This window comes from Pseudorasbora parva, chromosome 1 (genome assembly GCF_024679245.1).
Source record: "Pseudorasbora parva isolate DD20220531a chromosome 1, ASM2467924v1, whole genome shotgun sequence".
Taxonomy (NCBI): Eukaryota; Metazoa; Chordata; class Actinopteri; order Cypriniformes; family Gobionidae; genus Pseudorasbora; species Pseudorasbora parva.
The window spans coordinates 40,580,232-40,603,049 of NC_090172.1; the positions used below are offsets into that span (position 1 = coordinate 40,580,232).

General features: G+C 39.5%; 1 protein-coding gene across 3 annotated transcripts in view; it reads left to right on the forward strand.

Moving 5' to 3' along the window:
• The first annotated feature begins 533 nt into the window (after positions 1 to 533).
• pias1a (protein inhibitor of activated STAT, 1a) overlaps positions 534 to 22,818 on the forward strand; it is a 49,100-nt gene continuing 26,815 nt past the window's right edge. For 2 of the 3 annotated variants that reach the window (XM_067440482.1, XM_067440491.1), the window contains exons 1-2: positions 534 to 617; positions 22,043 to 22,481. In XM_067440482.1, coding sequence (XP_067296583.1) covers positions 594 to 617; positions 22,043 to 22,481 — 463 coding nt within the window. In that variant the 5' untranslated portion in view covers positions 534 to 593. Of the gene's footprint in view, positions 618 to 12,477; positions 12,501 to 22,042; positions 22,482 to 22,818 lie in introns of those variants that run through there. The other variant, XM_067440500.1, reaches the window with a different exon arrangement.

A 22,818-nucleotide genomic window follows, 5' to 3' on the forward strand; every position in this document is an offset into this window, starting at 1 on the left:
ACATAGCCTATGGCTCATATAGAAGATCTGATCTGAATACGTTCTCAACGGCGACAGTAAAAAATAAAAGAAAAAGAAATCGCCTGAATGTAACATTTTCTGTGGCGGGAGTTGTGTTGCTTTTATTAATCAACTTGTTTCTTGTTTAATAAACACGTGGTACTTATGCAACTGTACCCTTCAATTACAGAGTAGGCTATTTAATTTGATTATCCACTTATTCCGACCCATGCTAGCACCTGCAACTATCTCTGTGGAAAATGATTTATACTGGGGAGCAGGGGCATGGAAATGCAGAAGACAAAATGCTGATTCAAAGAAATACTTTGTAATGTATTCGTTGGTAGCCTACAGTTTGTAACCTATGTTTTTTTTTAGATAAATATAATCCATTTGAATGCGTACGGTTTAAAGGCGTCACTCTTCGATATGACACTTGTAGTAAGCATGCTTTCCCCCAACACAATCCAAGTTTTCCACGCAGTATTTTGAGCACTACTCGTTGCAAAACGTGTGAGCGGTTACGCCGGCAACGAGCTGCGCGTGGATACCACGTGACTCGATAGCGTCACGCCTGCGCTAGCAGTCACAAGATGGCGGAGAGTGCGGAACTAAAGGTAAAACGCTGCGCTCAATTTCCAGTCGGATAGTGTGTAGGGATATCTTATTCTACCCTTAGAAGTACGCGTACTACTTACCTGCTGTATCAAGGGGCCGCTATAATGCATTTAACCTCTGTTCTCGTAGCCAAAGTTGCATGAGAAATGATTTGGCAGTGGAGCTCTTGTAGAAAGCTTTCAGCGTGTTATTGTTGATGTAGAGGGAGCTGTCTGTCCACCGCTCTCCTCAGGGGAATTACTAACTTTAACTCTTTTCTCTCTAATAACTCACGTTAAGAGTAGTTGTTGGAAATCAGTCTCAGGCTCAGGTTATTTTAATATCTGATGCTAGTAGACCGTATGTGTGGATTTTTATGGTTAATCTGTGATGTAGTCGCCTGTACTTGTGGATTTGCTAGAAAGCTCCATCGCTTCGCGTGCAGGGCGCGAGCGCTGTTGACGTGCTGTCAATCAAGTGAGAGGAAGCGCACGAGAATCGCCACTCAAAATTTCAGCGCCGAAATAACAAGTGACATTGCAGTTGATCATCAAACTTCAGTCAGATATCATACCCAGTGAAAATCTAAGTTCACCATCATTAAGCTTCAATTTCAGGCGACATCTTTCTGTTCATATAAGGCTCACATAAGCTTTGCCTTCTTAAAAAAAAGAGTTCCAATATTGTATTATTATATTGCTGTTATTTAAAGTGTTAGTTCACACAAAATAAGAACTTCTGCGGAACAAAGTTTAGGCAGCAGAATGACAGCATCAGTCACCATTCGCTTTACTGTGTGATAAAAAGATATTATGAAAGTGAATGGTGACTCAAACTATGTTGCTGCATCTTGTGTTTCACAAAAGACAATATGTCATACAGAGTTGGAACAACATTTATTTTAGCATGAACCAACCCTTTAAGTTTAATGTAATATGTTTAACATTTAGGAGGGTCTGTGAGCGCCTAACTCTAAGAATGGAAAATAGCCCAATCAACATGCTAAAGCACTATTTTGTTTCTCTCTCTCTCATTTTAGCAAGCTGTGTGTGTCTGATAAAGCTTTTTGATATGTGTCTATGGAAACTGAAATCCTCTGCACACTGTTTTAAATGTCTGTGCTTCTGTGATTTTTGCTGCTCTTGTTTATTCATTCTCATTCAAGGTTTCATCTGGTCTTTTTGCTTTATAGTCAGTTAGAAAAAAAGAGCCCCCTTGTCCAGTTTTTCTACTTTTTTATTTATTACATATTGACCTATTGTTTGTCATTGGTGTCTTTGGCAGGTCCACTTCTTTACAATGCAAAGTCATAATTAGATTAGGCTTGCATCTAACCTGATATTTACAGCACCTCTTTTCCCTTTGCTTGCAGAACTGTTTAATAGCTACTTAAAGGCAGTAATCAGCAACTGTACACAATGTTACTTTGGTTTGAAACAACAGTCAAATTTACAGAAGGTGGGGTTAGGTGGATGAAACATCCTCACATGTTGCTTATTGGACTGATATTCATCATGCCTTCTAGGTGTCTAGTTGTCTCTCTGCACTTCTGCAGTCTTAAAGGGATAGTTCAACTTAAAATTCAAATTATTTCATTAATTTCTCACCCTCATGTTGTTTTAAACCAGTAAGACACTTTAACGCTTCAAAAAGTTCATAAAGCGATCGTAAAACTAATCCATTTGAATTGAGCTGTTTAGTCCAAGCATTTCTGAAACACAAACACAAATCGCTTTATATGATGAACAGATTGAATTTAGGCTTTTATTCACATTTAAAACATTCATCAATTCACACACCAGTTGTGGTAAACCAACAGAAGCTCAAGCATGTTTTCTTGACGTGCAAGAACCAATGAGGTTTGTTCTCACGCTTCTAGCAGGTCCGGTTAAGCATTTTGTTGTTCACTGATCATTGTTTATGTGTGAATAAAAGCCTAAATTAAAGCTGTTGATCATATAACACGGGCAAGTCACTTCAAAAAATGTGGGAAAAACTGCTCAGTTAAAATAGATTCATTTTACAATCTTGTTGGGAACTTTTTGAAGCGTCAAAGTTTAATTTGCGTAACTGTCTGTCTTTAGAGCACAGCAAGCTCAAAACGTGCTCCAGAGATGAACAAAAGTTTAACAGGTTTGGAATGACATGAGGTTATGTAAATTATGACAGAATTTTCATTTTTGGGTAAACTATTCACACTTGTGGTTTGGTTTACCCCCCCCCCCCCCCCCCAAAAAAAAAAAAAAACATTTACTCCTAGTCAGCTTATTTTTATCACCAAACCTAAAGACACCGATATCTTAAAATATACCAAAGATACTAGGCTGTGATGGGCAACATTACGACAGATGAGAAAAAACTGGTATGCGTGAGCATTTTGTCCTTTTTAGGGTCTTCCTTTTTTTATATATATATATTTTTTATACATATCTTTGCTCTGTGTTGCATTCATATTTCATTCGAATGGCTCTAGAGTTCATTTAAGAAGTGGACCACGATCCATCTTTTCAGTGGTTTCGCTCCACTTGTTTGGTGCGCAAGACTGCGTACCAGGGTTCGGATGGCAGTGATCACACTATTCAAATGCACCGCACTAACAGAGGAATCGTACCATGGTTCATTTTAATCAAACCAAACATGCCAAGTCTGAACACACCCTTAGAATGTGTGATGCAGTCCAATCTGAGCTGTATATTTAGTTAACTTTTTGGTGCTTTGAGGCATTTGGCAAAGATTCAGACTGTTCCTTCACTGCAAAAAATGTTTTTCTCACTTAGTATTTTTGTCTTGTTTCTAGTCACAATTTCTAAACATTCTTACATTAAGAAACATTTACTGGATAAGTAAAAAATTATTGTCTTGTTTTGGGGAAAAATAACTCAAATTAAGAGAGTTTTTGCTTAAAAGATTTTCCCAGTGGGGTAAGCAAATATTATTTAAAAGATTATTTTGCTTACCCGACTGGCAGATTATTTTGCTTATTTTAAGCAAAACCTCTCTTTTAATTTTGAGTTATTTTTTCCCCAAAACAAGACAATTAATTTAGCTTGTCTAAGTAAATACTTCTTGTTTTAAGAATTTTAAGATGTTTAGACTAGAAACAAGACAAAAATACTAAGTAAGAAAATCATTTTTTTGCAGTGTTCCTGGTAAACTCTATAGACTCTATGCATGCTGACTATTTCCGGTAAAATCTCAGTGCTACATTATCTTTCTTTATAGTATTCTCCAATAGCAGACTGTGGTATTAGCAAATTCTTTCTGTATTTCTAATAACTGCCGATAACAACAAATTATGTTTTATTATAATATATAGAGGTGCACTGATAGGAATTTTTTTTGGCTGATAAGCATTTTGACAAACAACTATTGGCCCATTCTAATACTTGTCATTGCTGCATCATCAAATAATTTCTATTGAACATGGATTGGATCCATTTAACATTCAGCTACAACACAAAAAAGATGCATATGAAATAAACAGTGCTTAGATCTAACAGTAGTTTTCAGGTACAGAAATAATGTAACCAAATGTAAAATATATTCCTCATTGTATAAATTAAATATATATAAATCCTTAAAGCTTAAAAAAAGTTATTGTAGTGTAGTGAGCGATTTTTGTCTTTTGTTGTTCAAATTAAAACAGACAGCAGCACAGTAGGAATATTAGGGCTACTGTCATTTCAAGAGCTGCATGGATCAGTACAGAATACTGGTACACATGCATTTTATTTCTCAACTTTTTACATTAATTTAAGATATAACTGAATATGTTTACAAGGATACTTGCTAGGGATGCTATTCTAAAAACAATACTGAACCGTTCGGTACGGCATTCATGGTTCATTACGTGCTTGTGAATTTCATTTTTTTTTTTTTTTTTTTTACATTTTTTTTACATTTAATTAATTATTTCTATTTCTCTCCGTTTGAAATATATCTCTCAGTTTATTTTGTCTCTGTTTGAGTGTGCCTGATATGAGCAAATATCCAATCATATATGCACTAAAGTTAGGGGGTGTTAGTTAGTTATTCACAATCATGAAAGTTCATTATTTGCATGCGTTTTAAAGCCTTGCGGTTAAACATTTCATTCAATAAATTATAGAAGTGATTGTTCATTGAGTCCATTGAATTACCGGAGTGATATGTTGGGTGGTCTAGACTGTATTCAACAAATCACTCATGTTTTGTTATTTATTTAAGAATTGCTCAGTCTCATTTTGGGTTAAGACTGAATTTAAAGGGGGGGTGAAATGCCGTTTCATGCATACTGAGCTTTTTACACTGTTAAAGACTTGGATTCCCATCCTAAACATAGACAAAGTTTCAAAAACTAATGTTGGATGTTTGATGGAGTATTTCTGTGTTAAAAATACTCCTTCCGGTTTCTCACAAGTTTCGGAGAGTTTTTTCAGAGTATGGGTCGACTTGACGTTAATAGAGCGGAAGGTCCTTGTATGGGCCGTACGGGCTCTTCTCCCGGAAGGGTGCGCGCACGTGTGACTAGAGCGAGAGAGGAAATGCACGCCCATAAACAATCAGGTGCAGATCCAGGCGCCGCGCTCCACTTTATTTCTATGGGTGACATCAAGCGACTTCAACGCTTCAGCACAGCATTCCGGGAAGGCAGTGCTGCATTTGAACCCGATTTGAACACAGAAATGACGGGAAGCTTCACAACATCGCTTCAGACGCGACGCAAAAGTGGATCTGCACCGTTCACTGCTGTCAGGACTTCACCAAATCATACCAAAGAAGTGTGTTTTTGACGGAGCGGTCCCAGCGATAAAGGTTCAGTCCTGCTTTGGAAGCAGCCGGTGAGTAAAACTGCTTCAAATGTCTGTGCTGTTGGCTATCGTCGCATTAGTAAACATCAGTAAACGACACGATCGCGTGCTTCGTCATTCAAATGCGCTAACGGACTCTATTGTTGTTCTATGTACACTAGTCTGACGTGCAAAACCGTTTTGCTTGCTACTGCTCCATAAACCGAATCATGTCCTCATAAACTGCGAGTAAAGACACAAATGTTGACAGGCCACTAAATACAGTACATACCACAGAGACTGACCGTTTCTCCTGTTCAATTTATTTTAGCCTCCGAATTATTCTGGATCATTATCTGTGATAGCCATGGGTTTCTCCACGCTTGAGGACGTCACCGCTTTGCACTTGTCATTCTTTAGCTCCGCCCACACGATACGCCTCCAGGCGCTCGTTTTTTTCCGGAAAGACTCGGTACAGCCCATATTTTTATAAATATAATAAAACTAAAGACTTTTAGGAGATATGAAGGATGCAATACTACTCTATAGTTACTCAAGATTGACATGAGATTGACTGAAACTGAGTGTTTCACCCCCCCTTTAATTAATCCCAAAAGGGATATCTGAGTCATGGATCAGATTATTTAACTTCACAATTCCTTAGACTTTCTTACATTTTCAGTCAGAGGAATTGTGTTGATTCCCACAGGAGCATTTGTATCTTCTGATTTATATAATAGTTATTAGGTAAGAGTTGATGTAACCTGAGCTGTTTTTAAAGCATGTGAGTTTTTTTTCTGCAGGAATTATCAGTATTCTGGGTGTAAACGTATTCCTTGTTTTATTATTTTAACCATTTGATGAGTTCCACGCACACTCATACTGATGTGCTCATTCCCTCTCAGGCTGTAGTCAGCTATCTCTGTCCACACAAATAGCCTCCATCAACACAGAGGTGATTAAGGTGGGGATTTTGGTTCTGTGTGTGTGTGTGTGTGTGTGCGCGCGTGTTTTATATCTCCCTTCAGCAGATGTTCTCTTACCTGGCTCTAGCTCCTGTACCAATTTCCTGGGGGTTTAGCTCACACTGCACGTTCTCACACACAATGCAGCACATATCCCAATACTGGAATAGAAAAATTTCTACCAGAAAATGTGGAATCATCCTACTGATCTGGGGTCATTTGCTGCTATTATGGCTTTATAAATATGTGTAGTCAGCTCAGCACTCATGCAGTGTTTGGACAAGGACTGTCCTCTTAATTGTGTATTAAACTCTTCCTGTCACCTCTCAGCATGCTTCACACTACATCACAGCATTATAGATGAATGAGGTTTAGATTTAAGACCCAATGAGCTCCACATGGCCAACAAATTAGATTTTATGTTTTTAAACCTGCCAAGAGACAGTGATGCACATGCAGACTGACTAAAGAAAGAGGATACTAAGAAGCACTAATCTTCTCATGCTGTCTGTGATTTGTTTGTACTTGAGGGTGTTTTGTAAATGCAGGTTATAGATCTTATTCATCCATGTATGTTTCATATTTTATTATTATTTATTATTAACCTTGCAATACTAAAAGTGTACAATTAAAAGGTGCATAACCCACAGTTTCTTTGAATCTCATGTTAACCTTGACTACCTTTAGAGTAGTATTGCATCCTTCATATCTCTGAAGAGTCGTTAGTTTTATCATAGTTATAAAAGACATACAATGTATCGATTGTTTCCGAAAACATTCAAGCTTGTGGATATGTGCAGTGGGTGGGGGCTAAAGATAGGGGCTAAAGGGGGGCACACACACACACACACACACACACAAACACACACACACACACACACAATATATGATGGGATTATCAAAAACTTCGATTTACTATACGTTTGTGTTGTTACATTTGATTTTGCCCTGCAACTCAGTCTGGAAACCCGTACATTCTTCTGTTACACTTTTGCGGGAACCAATCGCAGACTGGCTTATCCACCTGGCACGCTATTGCCGGGTTTAACATGATGACTGGTAGAGAAATGATGGGTCGTTGCCTGTTGATTGCGCCTCTTGTGGTCAGGTTTAAGGACTATCCAATTGCGTACAGAGTCATTCGAATAATGCTCGTTTATCACACCCCTTGTGCAGTAGACAATACAGAGCAGACTCCCCAGACCAATGTTTAATCTCAAATTGAGCTTGGTCTGTTGATAGCCAGACAATACCAAACACACATGACATTTGATGCAGTTTCACTTCCTGTGGTTTTGACTGGGAACAAACAAACACACTTGCAGAACTCAGTTGCTGCTCTGAAAAAACAAAACATCCACTGTTTCCTTAACGCTGGGTTATCTGGGAAGCTTATCTTTCCCTCACAACCAAAATCACACTTCTTTAGTGACATTGTTGATTTTGTGGTCTAAAATCAAAAGGACAGCGCTGCCGACAGCTTCTGTAACCCGAATGAAGCTTATTGATGGATGTGCTCGTGCTCTGGTTGACGTGCATACGTGCTCATCCGGGAGAAGTGCCCATAAAAGGAATTCTGCCCTTATTGGCGAATTTGGCGTCATAAAGTTGCCTTACTTGGAAAAAACGTTCCAGAACGTATACAAATCTTGAAGGAGTGTATTTGGCATAGAAATACTGTCATACCTAAAAATACATTTTGGTCATGTTTAGCATGAAAATTCAACACTTTAACAGTGTAAATAAGTCAGAATGCGTGAAATAGCATTAGAACCCCCCTTTAATCTAAGACTTTCCTCAGGTGATGTATGCTGGACTTCTCCAAGTCTGTTTTAAAACCAAAATATTCACAGAAACCCAAAAATATTATTGCAACAGCCAAATCTTAAAATCTAATCAACAACCGATGGATAGATCCAAATCCTTGCCTTACATTTTTTTTCTTTTACAATAATCCATTCCACTCAAATTTACATTACAATATGGAAGAAAATATCTCTTGATACTTCTGTTCCATCAAGACTTTAATATATGTGTACGGCCATGCTAATCAAGTAAATCTTATCTTGACCCTTCTCTCTCTTTTTTTTACCACCCTACAACTGTCACTAGTTTTTTTGCAGTTAGTTGTTTGGAAATGTTTAGAACATGAAGAGATGGGACAGCTTTAGATCTGAATGTCCGGACTCTGGGTGTGTTTGAGATATTTAATAGAGCTGGCTGTTCCTGAAGTGAAGGTATTACACAAGGACACACATTATTACATCAGGAAAAGTTTTTTTTTGGAATGCATTAGTGATTAGTAGTGGCTCGATCTGCACCTGCTTCATCAACATATGTGTAAGAATGCCATGTGGGCTCAGAAAGCTGGCGTATCCTACTCCACTTACTCCATCCTCCTGTTTATAGCAAATAATTTGGAAGTTTTCAAAACTGAACTTAATTGACTCAGGGACTCAATGATCATGATAGACCGATGTATCATTCAGGCTGATTATGTAGCCATTGGGAAATTGTCGGCATCTGTCGATAAGTGTCTGATTGACCCATTAACGGCAGTGTTGGTTCACTTTTTCTTTTTAAATAGTTTTGAAATGTACCAACAGTATTTTTAAGGCATACCCCATTTCTATTTTTGTGGGAAATAGGAACAGCAATGTTGTGTATATTTCGGTATTGTCATTTAAATTGTGGTATGTGAGTAAAGATAAAATAGAATTTAGTGGAACTTATGGCAGTTTCACACCGCAAGCGTGAGCGGCGCGTGAGCAGCGCATATTTTTTCCGGCGTCCATGTTAAAGGGGGGTGAAACACTCAGTTTCAGTCAATCTCATGTCAATCTTGAGTAACTATAGAGTAGTATTACATCCTTCATATCTCCAAAAAGTCTTTAGTTTTATTATATTTATAAAAGAAATATGGGCTGTACCGAGTCTTTCTGGAAAAAAACGAGCGCCTGGAGGCGTATCGTGTGGGCGGAGCTAAAGAATGACGAGCACGCAAAGCGGTGACGTCCTCAAGCGTGGAGAAACTCATGGCTATCAATCTCAGCTAATAGATGTATGATCCAGAATCATTCGGAGGCTGAAATAAATTGAACAGGAGAAACAGCAACAGCAGGACGTCCATCTCTGTGGTATGTGGTATTTAGTGGCCTGTCAACATTTGTGTGGGTTTACTCGCAGTTTATGAGGACATGATTCGGTTTATGGACTATTGTATGTGATTAAACCTTAGCAGTAGCAAGCAAAATGGTTTTGCACGTCAGACTAGTGTAACGTTATACAGAACAACAATGGAGTCCGTTAGCGCATTTGAATGACGAAGCACTCAATCGTGTCGTTTACTGATGTTTACTCATGCGACGGTAGCCAACAGCACAGACATTTGAAGCAGTTTTACTCACCGGCTGCTTCCAAAGCAGGACCGAACCTTTATTGCTGGGACCGCTCCGTCAAAAACACACTTCTTTGGTATGATTTGGTGAAGTCCTGACAGCAGTGAACGGTGGAGATCCACTTTGCGACGCGACTGAAGCGATGTTGTGAAGCTTCCCGTCATTTCTGCGTGCTGAAGCGTTGAAGTCGCTTGATGTCACCCATAGGAATAAAGTGGAGCGTGGCGGGAGTGTTTATGCTGCATTAATGCCATGTAATTTCTAAGAGATGGAAACTCGTGACGTATTTGGAGCGGTTCGAGACTCAAATTTATGCTTTTCAATGGCAACACTATCAATGCCAAAATGAATCTGCTGCAGTCAGGTGATACAGTGCTCAGGGGATACAAGTGTTTATGTTCATTTTTATGTGCTTTCAGAAAAGCACATAAAATTTTGTTTGCTCCCTGCTTTACGTGTTTATGTGTTTTAGAGAAGGCATGGTTTTGGAGATGCTCTGAATGGAGGGTGGGATCTTTAGCTTTCAAAGCTATAGCTCGCTATTGCTAACCTCTCCGAAAATCGTCTTACCTACCCTACGTTTCTTGTAAACAATTAGATTAACAGAGTGCAATTATAGCTTGTATACAAAAACGTTATAACATACGAAGTATACCCTAATGTAATGTATTTACTGTTGTTTTTTATTTTCCTAAAAATGTATAATTATTCTTGTGAACTCAGTCTATTTGACTTTACTCTTTAGCCTATAATAAACGCCCCCAAAACCTTAATTTTAAATGGTAGTTTTAACAAATTATTAGTTGTGCAAAGACTCCCGCTTTTTATAATCTTAATTTGAAAACATTACACTTTCTCAGTTAATTTCACCTTTTGTTGCTATCGTTGCTGGTGCTGCTAGCCTAGAAATCTAGACGCACCCTAGCGGCAGCAAATTTAATTTGCCCGCAAGTGTCGTCTAGGAACTCTCAATACACGTCTGAGCTGTATTCCTCAGAATCTGGACAGGCCAATCACATCGTGTATAGAGTCAGCGGGCGGGGGCCATAATGACGACTGCCGAGTTGCGTTTGTGTGCTTCTAGTAAACACAGAAACTGGCGAACGGCGGCCTTTCGAATCAGCTTTGACCACGATCCTGGAAGACTTGGAGTTAAGCTTTTCTCTGAGAAAAGAAAAAAGAACGGCACTGAAGTCATTCTTAAAAAGGGAAGATGTGTTCGGAGTTTAGCCGACCGGATACAGTGAATGTTTAGTCTATCAACAAGCTCTGTTTCACCTTCATTGCTCTGGTTGGTGGTAACGCTATCCTATCGCGTGCAGAGGGAGTTTGAAAGACAACCGTTTATCCCGCCCCTCGGATTGAGCCCTGTCTATGGTGAGTTTCCAGACCAAACATCTTGATGTGGGTCTGGCTTGTCAAGCTATGGTGCTGCTGTTGTTATAAACTTTTTTTAAATTCATAATGTGAAAATAAAATGGAACACAAACAGATACATTAAAGGAGTTCAGCGCTGGGAAGATGAATCTGTATTTTAACTTTAGGTCATTAATGTAGTAGAAATGTGAAATAATTTTTTAATTTGGTGCTTTCTAGACTGAGAAAAGACAGAAAACGTATTTTGTTTCATGGGGATGAAAGACAACAATTCCCAGAATGCTTTTCTGCCCTGTGAGGCCATTCCCAAAGCCACGCTACTAGATAACTGAATCACTTTCACTTTCCCACCACGACTGCGATCATCTTCACAAAATCAGTTCAGTTAGAGAACAGACACTACAATTAAAAACTGAACGTGTCTGTTCAATATGTGATTTAGCCGCTGAGGGAGTCTCACAGCCCAAAACGCTGCAGGAGTCAGAATACAGTCATGGATGAGCTCGTGATGAGAGCTAAGGTAAACGCGTCCGCGGGATAGATTCACAGCACATGTTCAGTCTGGCGCATTTTCACTTTCATAGGAATTAGTTTGAGAAGTTGAAAGACATACTGCTGGCCACAGCGTTTAAACATGAATGCCTGAGGCTGCAGCTGTGAGCAGAGTGCTGTGAGTGTGATCTCCCATCCCCCACGCGGGAGTTGAAAACATTCGGAAATGGCTCCCTCTGCTGGCTGTAGTCTTTAGCCTCTGGCCAACAATTCCTGCTACGCAAATTGACGATATTTGCATCATGAGAGGAGTTTTTCCAGAAATAAAATGCATAAATCTCTTGTCTGAGGGGGATATGAGGGGGGGAAGCACAATCATTCGAATATACTCCAGGGTCTCTATTGATACAAAGCCATAGGCTAATCGCTGAAGTAACCCTTTAAATAAAAATCGGTTCTGCATATCATTTATCAGACATAAATATACGAATGATCAGTAGTTTAGAAAATATCAGTAGTCTGACTGTGTTGTGCTCTTTCTCCAAAAATATATTAACTTGTAATTAATTATTTGATAGAACAGTAAAAAGGACATTACTTTTTTGAATAATAATACTGCACTAAACTGCACCTGTTCATCATATTTTAGGCTTTTGTGGTCTCAATGTTCAATCACTTGTTCCTTCTTCTCTGAAGGAGCTCCACTGAGAAGCACACGCATCATCTGTAGTTCTGTTTGTGTGTAGTGTAATTGTAGACAGTTAAGTGGCTCTGCTGGGGACTTTGCTATTTACTGCTGTCATATTCAAACCCTTTAGATCATGCTATGATGGTATGGTTACACGGATGTATGTGTGCGCGCTCACCGCTGGAGCTGTGTTGGTGAAACACAAAGCACTGAGGTATGTGAGTGTTGATCTTCCGCCAATGAGCTGCAGGGCTGGAGATGGTGGGGGAGGGGTGGACCAGAGAAAGAGAGATGGAGGAAAAGCTGGCACACTAATTGTGTTCTGGGCTCTTAGCTATAGAGAAAGAGAGTGTGCATACATGTGAAATTGGGGGTAGTGTTTGTGACTCTTCAACTGTTTGTTGGCCTTCAGTCGCAGCAGCAGACAGACAGACAGGCATGCAAAATGACGGAGGGATTCTGTCTCTGAATCACCTTCATTCTCTGAAATTACACTTCAGGAAAGATGATCTTCATCTTGGACCCATGTGCACCTGAGCCCCAAAGACAGACCACAAACACCCCTACACAAATGCTCAAATTAACATGCTACACACCTGAGCCCTAAAAAAATGCTTTTCTGTTTCACCATTGGAGAAACACACAAACATCTTCATGTTTTGTGCTATTATATGTGGCATTTTATGTTCTCCTTTCTGTTTTTAATAAGTAAAAATCTGCATGACCTTGAAGAATATTTGGCTGGATCACCTGCATGAAGCAATATTAGAGCATGTACCTGGCACAGATTTACCCTGAGCAGCAGGAGCCAAAATACATACTCACACACACACACACACACACACACACACACACACACACACACACACACACACACACACACACACACACACACACACACACACACACACACACTCTGGAAAACGAAAAAGATTTTAAATGTTTTTCAGAAGAAATGAGAATGAAGTATTCTTCTTTCTATGCCCCCCTAAGACAAAAACTCTAACCCATAAATTTGCATTATATAGCCTGTAAGTAAATAATTCACCTTCTTTTTTGATCGTACACCAAACGGTCGTAACCTTTGTGCTATTTGTGTTGTGTGCGCTTATTAATTCACTGACCTCCCCTAATCAGGTGCACTTTTTTAATAAGCCCTTCAATAGATGGTCAGATTTCAGCTGTGTTCTTTTTCACAGGGTCTCTTTTTTGCAGTGTTCATTTCCCCCTAAACACAGAGCTGGGGATTATTAGAATTTAACTTGCCGCAATTTATTTGTTTGGAACTTCATCAAACTCAGACTACATGTGAGTCAAACAGATCAAGTGTTTTGAGTATGATGATGTAATAATATCATGATTACCATACTTATATTTATGAAATTTAGCCATCAAATCACTGCCTGCAATGTCATCATACCAGGTTGATATGCAACCCACCACAATAGCTTTCTAACGATCACGTCTGTTGTGCTTTACTCACAAAACTTCCTAGTGACTGCTAAATACAATAATTGTATACATTGAGGTTGAATATATTATTGGGGTAGTTTAATTTTTTTTGTGTGTAATATATAAAATGTCTTATTATAGCAAAATACCTTACATTTATGATTAAATTAGCATAGTGAAATAGCCTAGTATAATGTACATTTTTTGCTTTAATTATTTCTTGAATGTGTTGATTATAAATGTATTCATATGCAGGATTCCACTGCTTGACTATACATTCAACATGCCTCAACAGGTTGTGGATTCTTTCTTAAATATGGCAAGAAATTAATATACACTCTATATTTTCTAGCTACTATAATTAGTGTGAACAATTTACTACGTGCATTTGTTGTTGCCGTTTTAAAAAAGGTTTGATCTCATAATGTTTAATGAAAATGTAATTACTGAACCTTCTGCTGAAAACAACAAACATATCTCTGGTGACATAAGCAAGACTTCTCCAAGTCTTCTGTTAATCTGTTTGATCTGTTAATCTCAGAATGATATTACAATACAGCTAAAGAACCTTTGCTACTGAAATTTGGTCTGAACTTTAAAATGGCAAAATACCGTTAAAGGGATAGGCCACCCAAAATTTGCCCCATAATTTACTCGTCCTCATGGTGTTCCAAATCTTTATGGCTTTCTTTTTTCGGTGGAACACAAAATACGATAGACCTATTTTGATAAAAAAAAAAAAAAATAATTGTCTGTACAATGGAAGTACAGTCTGTACAGGTGAGTTTTGGGTGAACTATCCCATTAAATTCACTTGAATGAACCCCATGTCCACCTTTTTCCAGCCTACTAAGTTTTTAATTATGGGAGGCACTTCCGGTTTGGGGAACTTCCACTCAAAAAGACTGAAACAAATCATTTTAAAATGATAAGATTGCACTACAAATAGTTATTATCAGTCAGTTTGACTTAATAAGATGTCAATTTGCCTTAATGCTTTATTTTCATACGTCAGAATTAAGAATAACGTAACACTTGGTATTTTAATGTGATATGGTATCTCAAGAATATCTGTAGCAAGAGCTCTTTTCAGTCGAATGCGTTTTTTTCCCTCCTGATTATTTTTTTACTTTGTATTCCACTGTAACAGTATGAAAAAAGACAACATACTGTGCACTTGCGGTTTGCTCTCCTGATTTACTTCACGATATATCCCATGAATTATTCACAGGAATGCACTAAGAGAATCTCGTCTTTTTCTCCCTAAATTCTTGCATCTTTTTCCAGGTATGTTTTCACATGGCTGGTTAAAAATTTAATTGTCTCCCCTTTTAACTTCTAATCCCTATTAGCAGTGTTGACTGAAATGTTTCTAAAGCAGTTAAATCTATAAAAATGACTAAAAGCACTTTAAAATATTATCACTCAATGCTTAAGTTAATGAACATTTTTAATTAAGGCAGCGTGTGTTACATAATACAGACATATTTTACTACAGTGATATTAAATATTTGTGTAATATTGCTGCGAAAAATCGAGCTTTTGTTTTGTTCAGATTACTGTTGAAAGTAATTTGTTAATGCTTTTACACTTTAAATTTTCTATTTAAAGTTCAGTGATTGAAGGGTGAATAAAATAGTCACTTAAGTTTACCCAGTTAAAAAAAAGCTTATTATTGTGTTCATAGACTGAGCCTTTTACTGATTGTTTAATGTTATTCTTATAATTAGTGCAAAGTGTCATGGGGTGTAGGAAAAAGGTTGATATGTTTAAAAATAGTGAGCTCACTTTGCAGGCTTCTTTACCTGCCTGTTTGAACCACATTCAAACTCGTATGACAGTGTTGTGCAATTAAACCTAAACAAAGGTGGCTGAATCTGACGTTGACACTGGTGCAACAAGACCTTTACTTTCTGACTTCTGGAATTGTGTGTGTGATATTGCGCTGTATTAGTTGGTTGTAAATGGCTGTGGGATAAAGCATTAGACCCACTGGACTGTGAGGAAGAGAGGTTTGAGTGTAGGAGAATGATGGTATGTGTGGGCATTTGGTGAGAAAAATCTGAGAAATGAAACATGAATATCATGCATGCAGTACACTTGGCTGCTCACAAAATTGTTTGGTAGATCCTGTATTTTAAACTTAATTGTGTCATAGTTTTCTAGGCTAAACCCTGCATTTGGCATGTGATATACAGTCTTGTTCAAAATAATAGCAGTACAATGTGACTAACCAGAATAATCAAGGTTTTTAGTATATTTTTTATTGCTACGTGGCAAACAAGTTACCAGTAGGTTCAGTAGATTGTCAGAAAACAAACAAGACCCAGCATTCATGATATGCACACTCTTAAGGCTGTGCAATTGGGCAATTAGTTGAATTAGTTGAAAGGGGTGTGTTCAAAAAAATAGCAGTGTGGCATTCAATCACTGAGGTCATCAATTTTGTGAAGAAACAGGTGTGAATCAGGTGGCCCCTATTTAAGGATGAAGCCAACACTTGTTGAACATGCATTTGAAAGCTGAGGAAAATGGGTCGTTCAAGACATTGTTCAGAAGAACAGCGTACTTTGATCGTTGAAATGCCGTTTCATGCATACTGAGCTTTTTACACTGTTAAAGACTTGGATTCCCATCCTAAACATAGACAAAGTTTCAAAAACTAATGTTGGACGTTTGATGGAGTATTTCTGTGTTAAAAATACTCCTTCCGGTTTCTCACAAGTTTCGGAGAGTTTTTTTCGAGTATGGCTCGGGTTGACGTTAATAGAACGGAAGGTCCTTGTATGGGCCGTACGGGCTCTTCTCCCGGTAGGGTGCGCGCGCGCGTGACTAGAGCGAGAGAGAAAATGCACGCCCATAAACACTCTTTCAAGGTGCAGATCCAGTCATCCGTGAACACTTCTGACGCGCCCTATGGTCGCGCCGCGCTCCACTTTATTCCTATGAGTGACGTCAAGCGACTTCAACACTTCAGCACAGCATTCCGGGAAGGCAGCGCTGCATTTGAACCGATTTGAACGCAGAAATGACGGGAAGCTTCACAACATCGCGTCAGTCGCATCTAAAAGTGGATCTCCACCGCTCACTGCTGTCAGGACTTTACCAAATCATACCAAAGAAGTGTGTTTTTGACGGAGCGGTCCCAGCGCTCAACTTTAATAAGGTATTCATAACTAACCTTTCTTTAAAACAAATGAATCCCAAAATAGAAATTAAATTAGTAACACACAGTGATTTCAACGAACTGTAATAAATAAAGAACACGGTAGCATGCTTATAAACAGTTGAATAAGAATAAATGAATTGTTTTTAAAATGACACAAAATGTAATATCTATTACAATTAGTTTTATTCTATATAAGGGATTTATTTTGTCTTATTCTGACTTTTTGTTAATTTAAATCTTTAAAATGCGCGATGCTTTTATTGAAAGCATGTTGCGGTGTTTTTTTTAATTTATTATTATTATTTCAAGCATGAGTGAGAGAATGAGTCCGCGACGGAAGTCACGTGTTGGAAAAAAAAAAACGAATATTCGAATCTCAAAACTGAAAATCGAATGCCACCTCATCGAACGAATATTCGAATATTCGATTATACTAGTACAGCCCTAATCAGTAAACGACACGATCACGTGCTTCGTCATTCAAATGCGCTAACGTTACTCCATTTTTGTTCTATGTGCGTTACACTAGTCTGACGTGCAAAACCATTTTGCTTGCTACTGCTAAGGTTTAACGTTAGTCGCATAAAATAGTCCATAAAACGAATCATGTCCTCATAAACTGCGAGTAAACACACACAAATGTTGACAGGCCACTAAATACAGTACATACCACAGAGACGGACGTCCTGCTGTTGCTGTTTCTCCTGTTCAATTTATTTCAGCCTCCGAATTTGATTCTGGATAATATATCTTTTAGCTGAGATAGCCATGGATTTATCCAGGCTTGAGGACGTCACCGATTTGCGCTCGTCATTCTTTAGCTCCGCCCACACGATACCCATCCAGGCGCTCGTTTTTTTCCGGCAAGACTCGGTACAGCCCATATTTCTTTTATAAATATAATAAAACTAAAGACTTTTCTGAGATATGAAGGATGCAATACTACTCTATAGGTACTCAAGATTGACATGAGATTGACTGAAACTGAGTGTTTCACCCCCCCTTTAAGCAATTTTGAGTGTGGCATGGTTGTTGGTGCCAGACGGGCCGGTCTGAGTATTTCACAATCTGCTCAGTTATTGGGATTACTGACAGCAGAAGACCCCACCGGTTACCACTCATCTCCACTACAAATAGGAAAAAGAGGCTACAATTTGCACAAGCTCACCAAAATTGGACAGTTGAAGAATGGAAAAATGTTGCCTGGTCTGATGAGTCTCGATTTCTGTTGAGACACTCAGATGGTAGAGTCAGAATGTGGCGTAAACAGAATGAGAGCATGGATCCATCATGCCTTGTTTCCAATGTGCAGGCTGGTGGTGGTGGTGTAATGGTGTGGGGGATGTTTTCTTGGCACACTTTAGGCCCCTTAGTGGCAATTGGACATCGTTTAAATGCTATAGCCTACCTGAGCATTGTTTCTAACCATGTCCATCTCTTTATGACCACCATGTACCCATACTCTGATGGCTACTTCCAGCACGATAATGCACCATGTCACAAAGCTTGAATAATTTTTAAATTGGTTTCTTGAACATGACAATGAGTTCACTGTACTAAAATAGCCCCCACAGTCACCAGATCTCAATCCAATAGAGCATCTTTGGGATGTGGTGGAACGGGAGCTTCGTGCCCTGGATGTGCATCCCACAAATCTCCATCAACTGCAAGATGCTATCCTATCAATATGGGCCAACATTTCTAAAGAATGCTTTCAGCAGCTTCTTGAATCAATGCCACGTAGAATTAAGGCAGTTCTGAAGGCGAAAGGGGGTCACAGTATTAGTATGGTGTTCCTAATAATCATTTAGGTGAGGGCGAATACGGTGCAGAGTTTAGCTCCAACCGTGATCTCACACACACCTGTGATTTTCTAATGATCCTGAAACCTGAATACATTGATTAGCATGTTCAGGTGTGTTTGATTAGGGTTGGAGCTAAACTGCAGCGCATTGGCCCTCCAGGGCAAGATTTGAATAGCCCTGATGTAACAAGATATTTTTTAACATCGGAAGTTTTCAAAACACTTCCACGCGTGTAATAATTAAAAAAAAAAATTAATATGCAAAACTGTTAGCCAATCATAGCAGTGTGTGTTTATGCAGCACACCTTTCAAAATGGAGTGTACAGAAGAGAGGTCTGCAGTGTAAACTCAGAAGGCCTCAGGTCATGTGTCTCACTTCAGCAGCTCTGAGTACAACACCCAGCCAGCTGTACCAGCCACTGTGCTACATCAAGTGTTTTAATATGAAGACCAGTACATCAAGAGCAATGGTGCAAATGACACTGTAAACCATGCATTAAACAGAGTTTTTATGTTACTTTGATGATAGACCAGGAGCCGGCTCACCACTATTGGAAATGGAGCCATGTAAAGAGATGATTAATTGTGGAGAACAAGAAGGGGGTGGGCTAATTAAATATTCCCTAATCAAATGCCTATTGGCTGAGCAAAGCTGTGGGCAGGGTGTAAAAATTAGTTTTGACTGAGATTGTCCAATGTTCTTCAAGCATCTTGGCTTTGTTGTCTCCAGTAAGTTTTGGCATCTCTGTGACTCAAGCGGTTTCTTACAAAGAGGAGAAGACTTTTTCCATGACGAAGCTCAAAAACAGAAAATGTAAAACACTTTGGATGGCCATATGGGTCTGTTAAAAGCGCTATATAAGTCCATTTACCATTACCATTTACAGTTTAATGAATGTATGACAGAAAAAACAAGTGATCATTACAGTGCTGGGAAACCCTGCCCACATGAAATATCAGTTTCAAAATACCTTTCCAATCACTTTGAGGTTGGCAAAAACTCTTGACAGAGAACAGACTTCTTACATCAGTGTCCTTAGTATGTTCTCAAAGCATACATTTTAAGGCTTTCACACAGTACAGAACAATACAGAACTTTTCCAGCATCGTCTCAAACTTTCTGAGCTGATATGACAGCAGGTGTTTTCACATGACCTCCAGTCCAAGAGACTTTAAAATGTGGTTAAATGTACAGAAAAGGCATGTGTGAAAACCACGGTTGTTTGTATGCATCGTTTTGGTTCAGTGGTGCTCAGCAAATTGCTTCACAAGGTCTCATGCTCTATGATATCCGTTTCCTGGAAGGTAATTTAACCACAGCCAACGGCTAATTAGACCTGAGATTTTGTTTTTCAGAATTTCTTCAGTGTACTGAGCTGCACTCATTATTACATCATTTGACTAATAATCTCACTATTTTGACACTGCATGTGAAAAAAAAAAAGAAAGAAAAAAAAACGACATGCGCACGTCTTACATGTGAAGCATTTGAGAGAGGCTGTGTGCATGCTCATGGTCAGGAGTCTCCATCTCGCTCTCTCGCTCTCTCTCTCACTCTCTCTTTATCTTTTCCCCCTTTCATTTAAGCTTTTCAGACTCATAAGCTCAATCATACATTCTCTCATTCTGTTACACACACACACACACACACACACACACACACACACGCACACGCACACACACACACACACACACACACACATACGCACACACACAGACAGACACACACACACACAGACAGAGAGATCTCTCTCTTCAATTCTGTGTGAGTCTTCTGTGCTGTCTGTGTGTTTATGTGAGATGTCCCTGGCTGGTCTGCAGTATTTCACCTGAGTGTGTTCACCAGACCGAATGATTTCTTCATGAATGAATGTCTGCATCTGCTTTAGTTCTGATTGCTCCATCCATTCATCTAAATAGCTCAATTATTGATTGTCATTTCTGTGTTTGTTCCTGACACTTATTGGAATATGATGGATCAGTAAGAGAATTAATGACTGTTTGGATTGATTGGCATTACCCTTATAGGCACAAATGAGTTGCATGATGTCTTTGTCGGCAGACTCTGCTTTCAAACTGCATTATGCCTGCTGAGTATTTTTACTGGAGCCATCTCTCTCTCTCTGTGTGTGTGTGTGTGTGTGTGTTCAATTTCATTTGTTTTGGAAGCTGAGCAGCTCTTGTCTCTGCCCTTCCCCCAAGACCCCCTCTCTCTCTCTCTCTCTCTCTCTCTCTCTCTCTCTCTCTCTCTCTCTCTCTCTCTCTCTCTCTCTCTCTCTCTCTCTCTCTCTCTCTCTCTCTCTCTCTCTCTCTCTCTCTCTCTCTCTCTCTCTCTCTCTCTCTCTCTCTCTCTCTCTCATGCCCACTGTCATTCTCTTTCTGTTTTTCCTGAACTAACCTCTCCTCTCCTCATTTTAAAGCAGAACTGCATCATGGGTTTTATTCAGGAATGTCTGGCAGGCTCTCGGTTGTAAGAGCATCTGTTCTGATGTGTTCTCTTGTGATGATGCACCGGGATTGAGTTGTTAATCAGTGCATTGTTAGCTTTTTATTGTCTGGTTAATTCCAAACTATCTTGTCCAAAGGAGAAGCTAATATATATTTACACAGGAATGAACACAAGCAGACATTAACAGTGAACGGCACACTGCGGTTATGTCGTCTGCCACTTTGAACTGCCACTTTCTCTATGCCTAGAAATGTTTTTATCAGTCATCACTCATCAGCTAGAAAAATAGTTCTGAAAGTTATTCCAATTATATTGTTTGTCTGTGTTGTTGTTTATTATAATTTGAGACTTGCCCATTCTCATCAAATTAGAATGTTTATTAAAACTTTACAGTTGAAATGTCACTCTAATCAGTAGGAAACGCATATTAATAAAACTAGGCAGCACGTGTTGCCATTCTGGAGAAGAATGGTTTATTATTAAGAATGTGAGTGTGTACATTGATGTCTTTACTCTGCATTGTCTGCCCTATTCTGTTTGGTTTCTCTGTCTTGTCTTCAAGCCTGTGGAATGTGACACTTCCGTTGTGTTTGTGTGTGTTTAGGGCTGCTCCTGCATATTTCATAGCTTAGGCCATTACTGAACTATCCTAGCCTGAGGAGAAGTGTGTGTGAGAGATGTGTTTGTATCTGCGTGTGTTTGGGTTTGAGTGTGTGCCTTCAGATGTGTGTGTCAGTGTCTGAGCTGTGAATATGTGTGTGTTTGCCCAGTAAACAGTTTAGCCTATGCAAATGAAGTGTGTTTGGCGCTGGAAGTGTGATGTTGTCACCAAGTTGGCTCGTGTTAATTTCTGCTGCTCTCTTTCTTTCGTTCTCCTGCAGCAAATGGTGATGAGCCTGCGGGTGTCAGAGCTGCAGGTTCTTCTGGGCTACGCGGGCAGAAACAAACATGGACGAAAACACGAGCTCCTGACGAAAGCCTTACACCTCCTTAAAGCCGGCTGTAGCCCCGCCGTCCAGATGAAGATCAAGGAGCTCTACAGACGACGCTTTCCCACCAAGTTGGTGTCCCCGGCAGAACTGGCCCTGCCCGGAGTCCATCCTGCCGCTGCTTCCTTGCCCCCCGGCCTCACACAGCTTGGATTTGATGGGCACGGAGCGCCCCCGTCCCCTCTGCTCCCCATCTCCCTCCTTGGGCCCAAACACGAGCTGGGCCTGCCCCATCTCCCCACCAGCCTGCATCCCGTACACCCTGATGTCAAACTGCAACGGCTGCCCTTCTATGACGTGCTGGATGAGCTCATTAAACCTACGAGTCTTGGTGAGTTTTTGAGGAGTGCTATTGAAGTGTGTGTGTGTGTGTTTGTTCATGCTCATGTTTAGAGGTTTTTTGAACCAAGTCTATCCGTGTTTTGTAAGGCAGTCATAGAGATGTGCAGACCCGTTTTTCCCTACATTAGCATTTTAATGGTGTTGGCTGGTTTGGCATTAGCGTGTTCGTTTGCCTGAGGAGTGTTGTTCAAATAGGCTGCCAATACCCACAACCAAGCCCGGTCTCTCTCGCTCTCTATTCCCAAACTGTCTCTCTCGCTCTCATTTACATACAGTGTTGAAACCATGAATACACACACACACCATGGCACCAGACACCATTACAA